Source organism: Sinocyclocheilus grahami, unplaced genomic scaffold (genome assembly GCF_001515645.1).
Source record: "Sinocyclocheilus grahami isolate Dianchi unplaced genomic scaffold, SAMN03320097.WGS_v1.1 scaffold31.1, whole genome shotgun sequence".
In the NCBI taxonomy this organism is placed as follows: domain Eukaryota; kingdom Metazoa; phylum Chordata; class Actinopteri; order Cypriniformes; family Cyprinidae; genus Sinocyclocheilus; species Sinocyclocheilus grahami.
In genome coordinates, this window is record NW_015505210.1 from 2,440,972 (window position 1) to 2,456,409 (window position 15,438).

The 15,438-nt window shown below is 37.9% G+C and overlaps 1 protein-coding gene across 1 annotated transcript in view; it reads right to left on the reverse strand.

Annotated features, from left to right (window-relative positions):
• The window catches only part of LOC107574261 (transcription initiation factor TFIID subunit 4-like), a 58,747-nt gene that overhangs the window by 7,685 nt on the left and 35,624 nt on the right, over positions 1-15,438 (reverse strand). Inside the window, exon 13 of the mRNA XM_016260715.1 lies at positions 11,174-11,293. Within this exon, the coding sequence (XP_016116201.1) occupies positions 11,174-11,293 (120 nt within the window). The remainder of the gene's footprint in view (positions 1-11,173; positions 11,294-15,438) is intronic.

Here is a 15,438-nt window from a genome sequence, read left to right on the forward strand (position 1 = left end):
ACATTTGGGCGGCATTATGCTAATATTTCCACATAGTGAGGTAGATATGTGGGGGCGTGTTAGAACGAGCCGTTTTAGGGGGGCATGGCAGAGTCTTAACTTTGATAAAGAATATCTCTTTGGTTTTGAGACTTTAGTCTTTGCAACTTCAGGGATCTTATCTATGCACAATCAGCTTGTAACACTCCAAAGAGAAAGGAAAACTTGAAATCGCATCATATGACCCCTTTAAGATATTAAGAAGATTAAGATATTGAATACATTCACATGTATTCAAGAAAACATTACTTTTTACGTGACTGTTACACCACATGACATATTATGAGTCATTAAATTGAAACTATAATGAATACACAGTATATTTCTAAGAACTTGCAACCTGCTTTAAAAACTACATTTTTATAAAGCCTTTTTTTTTTAAACCGTGGACACTTATTTATCATTGACCCATAAGAAAATATTAACAAAAAAGCAAAACAGACATTATCAGTAAAATAATTCATTTTTAAAAGTAAAAATCCAATATGCAACCAGCTAAACTCTAGCCTTTAGTAAGAGACAGTTCTACTTGCTCAACTCGACATTGCAGTACAGGAAGACTGTGTTTCACAGTTAGCATGTGTGGGTGAACACGCTCAGGGCATTTTGCCACTATCCTAGTGGTGCGTTAGAGATGGAGCTTGTTAAGCCTGCATAAATGTGTAAAGATATGGATGAATATATTACAGATGTGAGCATGAACGTGCCCCAGGCGCTGAGAGAAATTTATTTTTTTAAACCACATTAGCTGTGGAGTGGAATGTGTAGGGTGCACAAGCTATCTTTTTGAGTGTCATTAGGGTTAAAGTGTGTTGTTAACCCTTGAGTTGTGTTTGCGTGTGTCCACTGTGTGTGCAGGACAGCAAACACCTCCAGAGGAACTGACTCCAAACCCTGAAGAGATTACACTTTCTGTAAGTTTCTGAAAGCCATGAAATGAGCAGAACGACATGAAACATATGCTTCAACCAGACGTAAAGGTCTTAAAATCTTCAAAACAAGCACAGGTCATGTGAGAAGCAGCACCGCTCCAAAGCTACCCTAGAATTGAGAAGCCCTTCAACTCAAAGTGACCAAACCACCACACAGAAAACCCTCTCCAGACAAAATGGAGAGGGAAAAAACCTTATTACTCCACCTTATTCCTCCAAACGACTGTGTGGACTTCTGGCCTCTAAAGGTTAGAGAGTGCCTGAGGGTGCTGTGTGTCTCCAGCGTTTGGGGAAATGACTCGCCTTGCCTCTACACGAACACAGCCCAGTCTCTGCAGAACTGCCGCCCTGGGCTATGCAACCCTGCTCTACTTCACTTTAACCCTATACTAGCCAGCTTTTTGATGGTGGCCTTTTACTTTGATCCAGGACCATCTAACCTTGTGCAATTATAAAACTATGAGACATATGGCTGGGTTTCAAAACAGACCGCTTCAACCACAAAATCTTCATGGTTCTTTAAAGAAGATCCAGAGTTGTGGTCACATACATTTTTAAAAATAAAGGTTCTTTATTGGCGTGGATGGTTCCATGAAGAACCTTTAGCATCCATGGAATCGTTCCACTGCACAAATGGTCCTTTATAGCAGATAATGGTTCTTTAGATAATTAAAATGTTCTTTACACTTTTCACTGAAAGATTATTTGTGGAACCCACAATAGTTCTTCTATGCCATTTCTGCAAAAAGTGTAAGAAGGTACTATGAAAGCTACTGTCTAAAATAACAACATAAGAGTATAAGACTCTGGTCATTTCCCAGCACATTTACAACACAATCCCAGATTGTGGTTCAGTATGTATTAACCATGGATTAAATCTGTAAACTAGTTGACACTACACATAATTAAAAAGTCTTGCTTTGGGGAAGGGGATTTTATAATTAGAGAAATAGTGGCAAAGCTGCAGTTCCTTTGCCTCCAGTAAAGTTGAGGAGCTGAGGGGTACAGCTTGGATAAAATCCAGGCCTGCGGCCCCAACCAAAACACAAGCATGTGAGGCTTTGTGGTGTTCCATCATTACCTCACCACATAATTAACTACAGACACAACAAAATGTACTATAATGTATGCATGCTAGTCCAACTGATGAAGATACTACCACAAACCCTTAATCAACCCTGAACCCAAAATGCCAACAAATACTTTTCAGATAGGCTGTTTTTCCTCAACCTTCAGTGAAAATCAAATTGATAGCGTCAACCACTGATGAATCTAAAAAAGCAGAAAAAAATTGATTCTCTGAAGATAACTGATATTTTGGTTGGTTGCGATGACTTTTCTTGGGTGTTTTGAGTGGTTTTATCAAGTAGCTATGCAGTTGCTAGGGTGTCCTGGCTGTTTTTTTTGTTTTTTTTTGCACACTGCTGTGTGGTTGCTAAAAAAATCAAAATAAACAGAAAGCCCTGTGTTAGAATACTTCTAACAACCAAATAAAACATGCTATCTGTTCAGGGTGATTTTTACCATGCTATGTGGTTGCTAGGGTGTTCTTGGTGGTAGCTTACCACATTACCAATTAAAAGAACCCACCTCAAGTCTGCAGTCCCTAGATACAGCACACATTTTAGTCAATGGACCAGGCATCTATAATTTTCATATCAATGCAAGAAGTTTTCAATTTTGCTATGATCATTGCTAATAACCATGAAATATACAATGAACACCAATTCAGAATAAATCAGCCTCAGAAACATGTATGCCAAACACTCGGGTCAGAGGATGTCAGAAGATGCCACATACTGTGATTCATCTCCTCCAGACCTCTCCAACTCTGATTTTTTTCAGGATTAAGCATAATTTAAGTGTCTAATTTGACACCCTGGCAATGTAAGTCTGTCAAATTTGTGTGGTAAATATCCATGCTGCAGATTCACAACTATTCTGCACACGTTTTAGAATCCGCATATCCCTTTCTTGCCCTCTTTCACTCTCTCAGCACAAAGAATAATTTGCTTCCGGCAGCACTTGCGGGAGAACCAACATTCTGCCTACATCTGCCTGCAATTCAAACAGCTCTCCCACATTGTGTTGCCTTGCCTGTATTTAAAAAAAAACAACACTTGCCAAGAGCTTACATGGCTACAAGGTACACATTAAGCTCTAAGGTGATGCTGTACAAACACGAAGTAGTTCAACAAAGATTGGATCACAATGGTCTTTATAACAGTTTGGAGTGCAAAAAAAATTCTTTTAAAGTGGACGGGGTGGTGAATGTCTGCAATACTACTGATTTTGTGTCTTGTATAACTCTCAAAATTAGATATGACATATTGTTTATCAATGGAATGGACTTAATATAGGCCTACATAACGTTGCTGTTACAGTACGAATAGCAAAAAGCATTCCTTCTGTGCTCCAATCCAGAATAAACACAATGTATAAACGGCAATAGTATGAGCTGCTGTAATGGTAGCTGAACAGCTTGAGGGAATCAGGAGGGTAAGCCAAGATGGTGCCAATACCCCTCCGGCTTCTACATACACAGAGGGTCATTGCTATAATATGAAACAGATTATTTACACAACCAACCAGAGATCTCTAGGAGTGGGGGAAAAAGAAAAATGTAAATGTAAAAAGGTAAATGCAGGAGATCCAAGACCACGATGTATATAACCATCGAGACCCACAGCTCTTTTTACTCTTTAAGTTATCAACAGCTAGAGATCTGCACACTTTTTCCTTAAATGCAATTTAATACAATACAAATCTTAATGGCATATGAAGAAATTCACAACCATAATGTATAAAGAAATAATCAACACTCACAATGCATACAAATTATGCTACATAGTGGACAACCTTGATGTAAACAGCTGTGGAAAGCCCCACAGGTAAATGTAAAATAATAATAATTATTATTTTTATTGTTTTTAATAAGTGAGGAAATGTACGGCCACTGTCAATCTAATATATATATATATATATATACATATACATATATTCTTTTTATTTTTATAAAGGAAATCACAAACTAGAATAAAATTTTTATTCTTATAGTATCAACTAACGAACGCTATTGAATCCTTGGATAAGACAGAGTGCTTTGGTTAATAAACTCCAGTAAGATTTACATTTAAGGTTTAGATGCTAATACTTAAAACACAGGTAGATATCAGCCTGTGTGACTTACGCGAGGTTGTAACTTGTTCCAACTGATGAAATGGAGTGCGAATAAACTAAATGCAAGGAAGAACACATTGAAACGGGAAGGAAAGCGATAGAGAGAGAAAAAGGAGAGAAGTGGTAGAGTACGACTTGAATTTAATATTTCATGATTGCCTGAAGGACTTTTCACAGATCAATGTGACTCTGTACCCAAGCCAGTGTCAGCCAGAGAGCGGCAGGAGAAAGCAAAAAGCGAAAGAGAGAGAGAGAAAACAGTTGAAAGTATGAGAGATATATAGAGTAAAATACAAAGAAAAGAGTAAAAGAAGGACAAGCATAAAAAATTTACGCAAAAAAAACAAGAGCAAGAAGGTGACAGTGAAAGAAATATTTGGCTCATTGGTTCAGGAGACTGTTAGTCTTCTAAACACCAGTGTGTGTTTGCTCCATGAGAGATGCACCCTCCACTGAATCCGTGCCGGTGGGCTTCGCCAGAGGCACACATTACCTCCATTAATGGGTTTCCATTTGAGCAGCAGAAAGGAAGCCAATAACCTATCTACACTAATGGATTAGTCTACATGTAGGCAACCTCTGCAGCTAATCTTGGACCAACTGTTTTCTTTCTTCACAAAACAAACATAAGAAACAAAGGATGTCACCATATGTGGGAACAAATGTGAAATTATTGAAAAAAAGAAGGTAGAAACTCTTGTCAACAGCTATATCAGCCCAATGTATCCAAAAAGCCTCCTTGTTCTGATTGGCGTAACTCAAGCCAACTTTCACAAAACTTGCAGTTGGAGGGAACTTGGTGTTGTTCTTCCACGGCCATCATGAACCAATAAACTTACCATTTTAATTAGTGAAGATTAACAGGGGAGGTAATTAATTTCTGAGATGGGCATCTTAAAAGCGCCAAAGGCTTGACTTTGTTGACGGAGCCGAATGCATTTTCATTGATGTGGGCAAAATAGAGGGGCATCATTATAAGCTAGCGAAAAGCATGCACTTGCATTCTAAAAGAGTCGATGGCTGGAAACATTCCTCTTTGAGGGCTATTGTGATGTTATTATTGGAACTAAATGTAGAGCACCTTATTCATTTCACCAAACACCCCACAGAACCTTCATTAGCCGTAACAGGTACAAAAGACGAAACGGTGCTATGCTAAGAGTGACTATACAAACAAGTGGATCAAAATCCAGGAAACAAAGAACAGGAAGTAGGAAAAGTAAAGCCGTTGTGTTACCAAAAATTTAAATCGGCATGTCTGAGGCAAGATGAACATGAACAGGTCATGAAAACTGAAACGTATGGTAGGGCTGCCATTCGGTAACTGCCAAAGGGCAACAAAAGATGCTTAAACTGAAGCAACAACACACAAAAAGCCCCAGCAATGGGAAAAACGAAATATGTTCTGACGAGCCATGTTTCTTCTTTTCTCCTACATCCAGACAGGTATACAGTTAAGATGTTATGTTTGAAGCCAAGATAAGGTCAAATGCATTTATAGTCTGACCAAGTTGCCAATCTGAGCATCATCGAACCATCATGTGAAGCTCTCAAGCATACAGTAGGAATAGCAAATTCCATCTCCTTCATCCTTCAAGGCACTTTTCCTCATGGAGAATGAGGCAATATTCCACTCCTTACACTTCAAGAGTTTTATAACAGTATTCCAAGAAGAACAGAAAATGTTCTGGAGGCCCTGCTCTTTATTTGATCATAGCTACATACTGCAAGGGATTTTCCGTTTTGCCAACTCCCTGTACAAACTACAGTAAGTCCATCGAGTGCTACACACTGCTTGTGTTTTGTTCATTGACTTCAAAGCATTCTATTATGTTGTGCATTACAAAAGTTAGCATTACATTTATGAAACATAATCGTAATATTCAGAACGACAATTAAACATTTAAAGGATAAATTACGGCTATAAAATCACTATTAATTGCATAAAACAATAAGAATAACATTGCAAAATCTGTGTAAAAAAAGTGATAATATTTCTGCCATATCTTCAGTCGAATTTTACCTGAAAGCAACAAGACTGCAAATAGGATTTATCTGGGTTGAACAAATAAACCCAATTTGACCTCCCTTAATATATTGGATGAAAAAATGCCTGTCAAAGCAGGAGTTGATCAATACAAAATTAAGAAAAATAGAACTCATCATCACTCTTACAAAGCCCTATCCACTAACAAAGACCTTCCTCTTTTTGCAATGGTAGCCTGAGGTCAGAAAGAGGCAGTTTTTGGCATTACATTATTCCATGCAACCCCTACAAACTGATAACAGACTCTTCATGCTCCTTCTTATCATGTCAAAACACATGCAGATAACCCATAGATAGCACACACAAGACTCATCACATATCCACGCACGAAAAAACACTGGAGCTCCAATCAACCAGCAAAATCTGCCACAGGAAACAAGAGAATCTGTGCAAATGCTATATTAATGATATAACTTTACACAATGGTAACAAACCACAGAGATAAAGCATGTGTGTAAGCCAAGGTGAAGGCGTGTAGGGACTGAAAATGGGAGCCTTATGGGAACCTGAGGAACAGACGTCAAAATGAAAAAAGCAATTAAGAGAAAAGACATTTATTCGATTTATGTTAACAAATGTACATTCTGAAAAATTATTTATCTGAATAGAACAAGACCACAAAAAAGATTTGAGAACAAAGACATTTAGCGCATAATAATTCTAGCAAAAATAAAACGCTATTGCTTGGCTTAAGACTACATAAAATAAGCTGAACAGCACCAGTCCCTGTTATGAAAAAGAGCTCTGGATATTATGCAATTAAGGATACAAATATATTACATTTCTGCCAATACCAATAAGCAGATATTAAAATTCTATTACTATTTTGTACACAAAAAAAAATCTTAAATGTTTTAAATTGTTTTAATACTACAAGTGAATTCAAGATCGTTTTTTTTCTTTTTTGATTTGCTAAAGTATTGCAACATACATCTGAGTGAAACGGAGTATAGTAAAGGAAAAAAATTGCGTCAGGACATGGTTCTATCGAACAGTTGTTGAACTGGAGGAGGCTGATCTGAATGCGAGTTAGATGCAGTTGATTGCAAAAAAGGCAGAGTTTAAGCAGACAAAATGATAAGAAAAGTCTGTTATTAGCCACCAAAGGGAAGTTTCTTCTGTAGTTTTCACCAGAAGATTGAGTTAAGACAAAAAGCTTTTAGGAGTGTGTTAGATGACGGCAAATGTAAACTAAATGTAAAAATTAAGAAAATTATAATAAATAATGAAATATCCCAACAATATCAATCGAAATCATTAATAAATATTAAAACGTATTGATCGACTGTGCATCCCTATCTGTAAATTGTCTTTGTGGTCCAGAAAAAGAAAGTCATATAGGTTTAGAACAACATGAAGGTGAGTAAATGGTGACAGGATGTACATTTTTGGGTGAACGGTCCCTTTAATGATACATACTGAACAAGAGCACACTCTTCAGTTCAATGACTGGCAATGTTTAAACTCCATGCCACTGCTGCTAAAAGCTGAGCTTTGGTAGTGCTCATTACTGGCTACACATTTCAATCTGCCTTTGGTATTCCATATCTGCCCCCACGTCCACCTCCCTCCCCCCATTCAGTCTCTGCCCTCTGGCCGATCTGGCAGAGGGGGAGATTTTAATTGTGGCTATAGAACTCTGCATGGTTCTTTGCCTGTGAGCGAGCCCTCACTTCAGTGAGTGAGAGCTTGCCTTAGTGATATTGGGTCCAGTCCATCCCTTCAGGCTGCTTTTAATGGCCCTCTCCTCTCTTTCATAGCCGGGGCTGAGATTGTTTTCCATGTGATGCCTGTTAATTCTGCTGCAGGGAAGGGCAACCGTATATCCATCCTCCTTTTTTGTATGAGAGATATTTCTTCTTGCTTTTCGTCACCATTTTCCTTCTCACAATACTTGCTTTTCTCGACTTGAGCTGAAAGTTAAAGCCAACATGTGACACTTACGGAATGCATGCGGGACGAGAAGGTACTCGTGGTTGGTTGGCATTAAGAATCACTATAATGATATATGATGATTTTGTGGTCTGCCACTTTAAATGCTCAAGCACTTTAAAGCAGGATGGGTTCTTATTGGCGGTCAATGTTTTTATCGTTCGTCAGCTGGAAATTTTTTTTTGGGGAAAGTAATTCCAATGTTATCGTTATAGTAGTGCTGTGGACTCTGCTATTCTTTTAAATGTAGAACCCAGCCTTTTCTCAACTCAAGCTAAAAGTTCAATTCAACATGTTGCGGACTGAGAAGAGTCTCATGGTTTGTTGGTGTCAAGAATCATGGCGATCTTCAAGAATTATATTAGTAATAACACAACAAGTGCACCAAACACAATATGAAAACATCTTTTCTTCCTCTTTTTCCACATGGATAGTTTCTCAATCTGTCATCCTCTCCATCCCCCTGGCCTCAGGACTGAGATGAACATGTTAATATGGGCTACCCATGTTAGGACAGCTCAACTCTGAACCCTCATGTGCGATCTGCCCACAGGCTCAGTCTGGTATGCAGGCCCACAGGAACTCAGCGGCCTTTATTACAGCATGCCCTAAAACTCGCCCTTCAGAAACGTCCTCATCCCCTGCCCTTGTGACTAATCTACCCTTGAGCATTCATGCAGGGCTGCCCTCTGGCTAGAATGCTTCATCAACCCAAAGACAGACGGAATAGCAATCAAACAACAAACCGCCTCGAGAGCATCGAGGCCAGACAAAGGGCAAGCAGAAAACAGCACCTCTTCCCTCAACCGCTGCAAACAAGAACTTGAGTATTTTATCTCAACGAACATCCCTGCAGAATGACACCGCAGGAAGCTTTTATTTAGAAGCGAACGGGGAGCAAGGACGAGGTATTTTGCTGTCAGGAAGCGGGGGTGGGGGAAGAATGAGTGGAGCCATTATGACATGGCTGCCTCCCGCTTCGGGCCATGCTGCCCTTCAGGCACATTGCTGTGGAGATGAAATCTCTGACTGGACCCTTCAGAGCAGGCCCAGCCACAGACCCCTGGGCGAGGACCGACCCCTTTAGAAAAGTCATATTCACTTTGCTCCACATCGAGGGGGTGTGTGTGAGTTTCTGTGCACATGTTGGGAGGGGGGCACCGCCGAGGGCAATGTTGAGTTGGATGTGAAAGACAGAAATGATGGGCTGAAAATGAAGAGAGAAGACATCTCTTTGCCTTCATTCTGGACGTGTGAGATACAAACGCTTGTACCTGTGATGCCAAAAAGTCATCCGAGAAAGCATCCGGTTTGCTGATCTGTTTTGGTTATGTTATATGTGGGTGGATGAAGGTAACCTATAGTGAAAGAGGCCGGCAGTGCATTCATAGAGCAGAAATAATGCTTTTATTTGGTTATTTATGCTCTCCATAAAGGGACATTTAGTGCCCTCCACAGCAGCAGATTGCTGCAATGCAAGTAAAAAGAAGATCTAAGCCATGTGGCGGGTCATTAGAACACAGTCCCTACTGTTATCGTTGATAGTATTAATGATTGTTTATGAGCGATATCATCTGACATCTCTTATTGATAATATGCCATAGGCAGTAGCATGTGAAGTCACAGTATTCACATAGAACTGAAATGATACTTGCTTGATTTACTAAATTAGAACAAATAAGCTTCGCTCAAGCAAAAAATGTAGTGAGTATGTGACTGGTTGGGGCATTTGTTATGGCCATACATTTTAATCTTATTAGTGCAATAGTCAGGTTTCTGAAGACAATTTAATACAAGCTCAGAAGAAATAATGTTACTGGCGGAAACACATTGTCAAATTCATTTTTGTAATAAAAAAAAAAATTTAAACATTTAATTCATATTTAATAGCTAAATTCCAGATGAAAAACTAGACTAATCAAAAATCCTGACAAGATAGATACATCAATTAGAAACTTACAGAAAACAAATCAGGACAAACTAGAGAACAAAAATCAGGACCAAATGTTTATATTTTATAAACTTATTTGAGGTCATAAAATTTTGAAATGTTTTTAAAACAAGTCTCTTGTGCTCACCAAGGCGGCATTCTTTTTATGAAAATATAGTAAAAAAAGTAATACTGTGAAATAATAAAACAATCTAAAATAACCTATAACAAGTATAAAATGCTGATTCGGTGGTCAAGAAAATGTTTTTTTTATTATCATCAATATAGCTGCTTATTATTTTGTGGAAACAGTGTTAAACTTTTTTTTAGGATTAATTGATTACATTATACACTTATTAAATATATATTATATTTTAACACACCAATAGTTTTACCTTTTTTCTTTTACAACATTTGCAGAAAAGTAATACTGTGAAATAATAAAACAATCTAAAATAACCTATAACAAGTATAAAATGCTGATTCGGTGGTCAAGAAAATGTTTTTTTTATTATCATCAATATAGCTGCTTATTATTTTGTGGAAACAGTGTTAAACTTTTTTTAGGATTAATTGATTACATTATACACTTATTAAATATATATTATATTTTAACACACCAATAGTTTTACCTTTTTTCTTTTACAACATTTGCAGTGCTTTGTAATTCATTCTCACACAAAAGTACACAAACTTGAAGTCTTTATTACATTTCATGCTTCTATTTTATGTTTATAATGTGAACCATTTTAGACTTGGTTAGTTTGGTTTATGGCTTTGAACTCTTTTATCACTTTATTAAAGAACGGGAAAATATATATATATTAAAGCAACCAAGGCCATTAAAAAACTGGGCGGTCACTGCCGCACTATTTTATACTTCTGTAGCAAAAGCTTAAAATCTTGCCAATGATGACAACAATTTTGTATTCTTAAGATTTGCTTTTGTAATCAGTGTTTTGAATATTTGCTGGGTCTGAAGAAAACCTTTCTTGAGACTTTGTGAGGGAAACATCTTACACTTCAGGAGCTGACATGCTTTAATCCACTTGGCATTGGCCAACATGAACCTTAGAATGGAGGTCCATCTAAGCAAGGTCCCGAGGGTCTTACCTCTGCACCTGCTGAGGCCCCAGGCGAGTCAAGCTTGCGTTTCTTGCGGGGTCCGATGGCGGCTAGGGCTGTGAGGTTGGCATCCCGCTGTCTCATCTGGGCGAGTTCCTGCTGCTGCATCTGAATGGCAAGAACATTCAATCAATATTAACTGCATGAATGCTATATCAAAACCATTCATGCGAAACAGACAATTTATACATTGTGTAGGTCTGTGAATAACAAGTTCCCAAATAAATATTACTGTGTATCACATTCCCTTACTTGAATTATCATTTTCAAATATTTGTATGCTGCGTATTTTACATTCATTCCAAACTGCCCCGAAGAGCTCTATAGAGCAAATGAAGCTCCAAACATCATGCACAGCTTCAATGCAGCAAATAACTCAGAGTTTTCACCGTATCTGGGTGCTTAATTCAATTTCTTTCCACGAGGGAATGAGGCAGAAAGTGAGTGAGTGTTTGAAAATGAGAGAATGAGCGATTTTCAAAAAGCACAGCCCGCAGGTAAAGTCATCTCACCCTAGCAGGCAGTGACAGAGCCAGCCATGCCGGGAGGGGGCTGCGCGTCCTCTGTTCCCCCGCTCAGAGTGAGCACTGCCGGGCACAGAATGCAGAGAGAGTCCTCACCTCTCCTCACCCTGACACTCACACCACTGTGGCCATGAACTCGCAAAAAAAAAAAAACCCCACTAACAGCAAGAACGTTTTTGTGTCATCAACGGCCCCATTAGAAAGTGTGTTCACCAAGCCGCAGTGGCCGTTGGAGTTATGAAGTGAAGTGGGGGAAATGTGGGAACAAATCATTAGAGGTGGACAGATGCTGGACAGATGACAAACCAAAAAAAGATTCCCAACCAGGAGGACCTGGAAATAGTTAAATGATCTAAAATATTAGGGCTGTCAATATATATAAATAAATAACTAATTGTGATCAATCTGTGATCAGTGTGTGTGTGTGCATATATATATATATATATATATATACACACACTGTATATATACACACATATACTATTTCTAATATAGTATTATAATATACTACTTTATATTATCTACACTAAAGTATATTTAAAAATAAAACATATAACAGCATTAAGTGTGTGTGTGTGTGTGTGTACATACATACATACATACATACATACATACATACGAGCCCGACCGATACATTGTTTTGCCGATTTTATCGGTCGATATGAGCCTGCCGCCGATATATCGGTATCGGCGAATATGCCGTTGATATGATTTTTTTTTTTTACAGAACATATAACGCAGATAAAATGTTTGAAATGGTGTAATTACTTAGTTTGTCCAGCAGAGACCATTGTTTGCTACTGGCGACCTGGATAAAATGCTTTAAAGCTTAAGTCTATGGAAAACCATTGAAAATTTGAACGGCCATATCTCCATAACAGTGCGGCGGATCCACACCGTTCAGCTCAAGGAACCCTCTCGAACTGCGAATCGAGTGTACGTCTAGCGTCCCCCTTTCGAATGAGACCACCTCCGCATCGATAGCCCCCGGGGTTACTGGTGGTTAAATTCGCAGTCCGGCGCCGACCAATCTAGCGATCCCGGGGGGCTACTGGCACGCAGAGGGTGGCGTTCGAGAGGGTTCCTCGAGCTGAAGGGATCCCCGAATTTGGTGGAGATCCGCCGCCGGGTTCACGAGATAGTGACACCAGCCAACACTTTCACTTCAGTAAGGAAGTTGTTCAGACAGCAACATTCAAGCGTTGTCTTATTCGACTGTAAGTGCCCTGCAAAGTGGACTTCACATGATATTCCGCCATGATTCCAGTTCCAAGGGAACGTACACAGTACATTCGAATGGCATTAAAGTCCGCGAGACGTGAATTGAAATTGTATTTATTTACAGAGGTATATTAGGTCACACTTCACACTTCTCTAGTAAGTTTCGTCTGTGTGTGAAGACAGTAGCGCAAATCCGTGAATGAATGTTCCGAAGTGAAAAACTTCAACGGAATAAAGTTGAATGGAATTGAATTAAAATAAAGTTGAATAAACTTCAACTTTACTGTTCAGTGCACTGATATCAGACTCATTTTGGTAATAAAGTTTGTTAAATGCCCTGTCTCCATTACATATCTTTGTCACATCATTATAAGTGTTTGATCACCACATTTGAGTGATCATTGCAAAAAATGTGTTTATGTATATGTATATATATATATATATATATATATATATATATATATATATATATTCTGTTTATGTATATACTGTATTCTATATACTATAGTACCAGTCAAATGTTTGGGCACACGAATGGGAAAGTGTCCAAACTTTTGACTGGTATTGTACTATAATATACACAAAGAATTTCAGCCGATATATCGATATCCCGATATTTTTACTCCCTAATATCGGTATCGGCCCAAAAAAATCCATATCGGTCGGGCTCTAATATATACACGCACACATATAATATTTCTAATATATTATTATAATATACTACTTTATATTATCTACACAAAAGCATATTTAAAAATATAAACATAAAAATATATAAATAATGCTATTGTATATCAATTTATTTTAATAAAATTATATGTACATCTGTGTGTATAGTATATATTAAAATGATATTAAATTATGATAAAACCGACTACAATTTTTTTTTGTTTTACTTTGATTACATTATTAATAATGCTCAATGATATCTCTATACTGTGATTTATTAGGGGAAAAAATCTGTTGATTGATAAAGGGGTATTTGAGCCTTACAGATGGATCTGTGGGGGTACAAAAGATAAAAACAATAGTAACACCATTTTCCTTTTGTGGGAATGACTTAAAGCAGTCACAGAGTAAAACATTTTTATCGTGTATGTAGATAACTTTTAATTGATTGAATTTGTCACTTGTGCTGCTAGAAACAATTTGTCCAAATAATTGCGCAGCATGCCCCTCCTTTCACAAATACAAACTAAATAACATAATGAAGAGGGGGAAATTGACAAACCGCTAATTCAAGGCAACGTTTACATGCTAATTAAGTTAGGGTTATGCTAATCGGAAGGGAAGTCGTGCACATTGCATGCACACGCATGGATGCCCCGGAGAGAGCGAGCTGACACGCAAACACGCCCAGCGCCACTGCTGCATGTCAGTAATCTGGTGCACTGAACTTTCACCTGGCCCTGACAGCTACGGTGAATGCGCCTGAGGGGACATAAAAGAGACGGACGGTGGGGTGTGTGTGAATCTATTTGAAGCAATGTGAGGTACGGAGGCCCTGGATGGACACAATGCAGCGACTTGCAGTGTTTAACTGAAGGTTCTAGAAGGACAGGGGCTGTTTGGTGTCGCCGCTGATCTTCTCTCACCGCCTGCAGCTAGAGCGCTGACTTGCGTTCATATTCGATTATTTGATGAGCAGTGAAATGGGAACCTAGTTACGCCATCTGTAATCCAGAGCTCTGTAGCTCCACATAATCACTGTTTAATGACTGACCTCAATCACAAAACCTGCTGCTCAATTTTAACACGGTTGTTCACCACTGTGAATAACGATTGGAGAACCTCCACTCGCTTCCTTAAAACTGCAAAAGTGTGCACCACTACGGCTGTGTTCAGAATGGAATAGTAGCATACTGTTTACTGCCCAGTATATATTGTAAACCGACTGTTTCTTAAAGTATGTAATAACAATGATAGCTTTACATTGCTGTTACACAACCTTACAAATTTGCATGTTAAATTCAAAGAGTCCAGTTATAACCTCTGAAATGGAAGCAGAAGTTTATAAATATGCTATAAAAATACTATAATATAAAAAATAATGTTTTCTAAACCAGTTGTGCAAGTTTGGGGCTGGACTATTTGTTTAGATGACCAATGGCAGATGGAGAGTGTTTCAGAGCTGAAACATTTCAGTAATAACAAATTACACACCTGACCCTTAAAATGCATTATAATTTTTTTTAAATCCAATTTCACTAATATAAAGTCTTGAATCCTTCTTGCATCAAGTATATAATCAAACAATAAATAGGCTCATTTTACTTCTGGTATATTCATGATGCTGGAAGTTTAAGGTAAATTCATCTTGGTAGTGTAAAAAAATATTAGTATTAAATAATTAACAATAATAATAATAAATAAATAAAATATTTTATTAGATGATGTACATTCTGTTTATACAGTTTTAGAATAAAATATATACATAGACTACCATTTAAAAGTTTGGGGTCAGCTATTTTTTTTTTTTTTTTTTTTTTTTTTTTTTTTTTTTTAGTT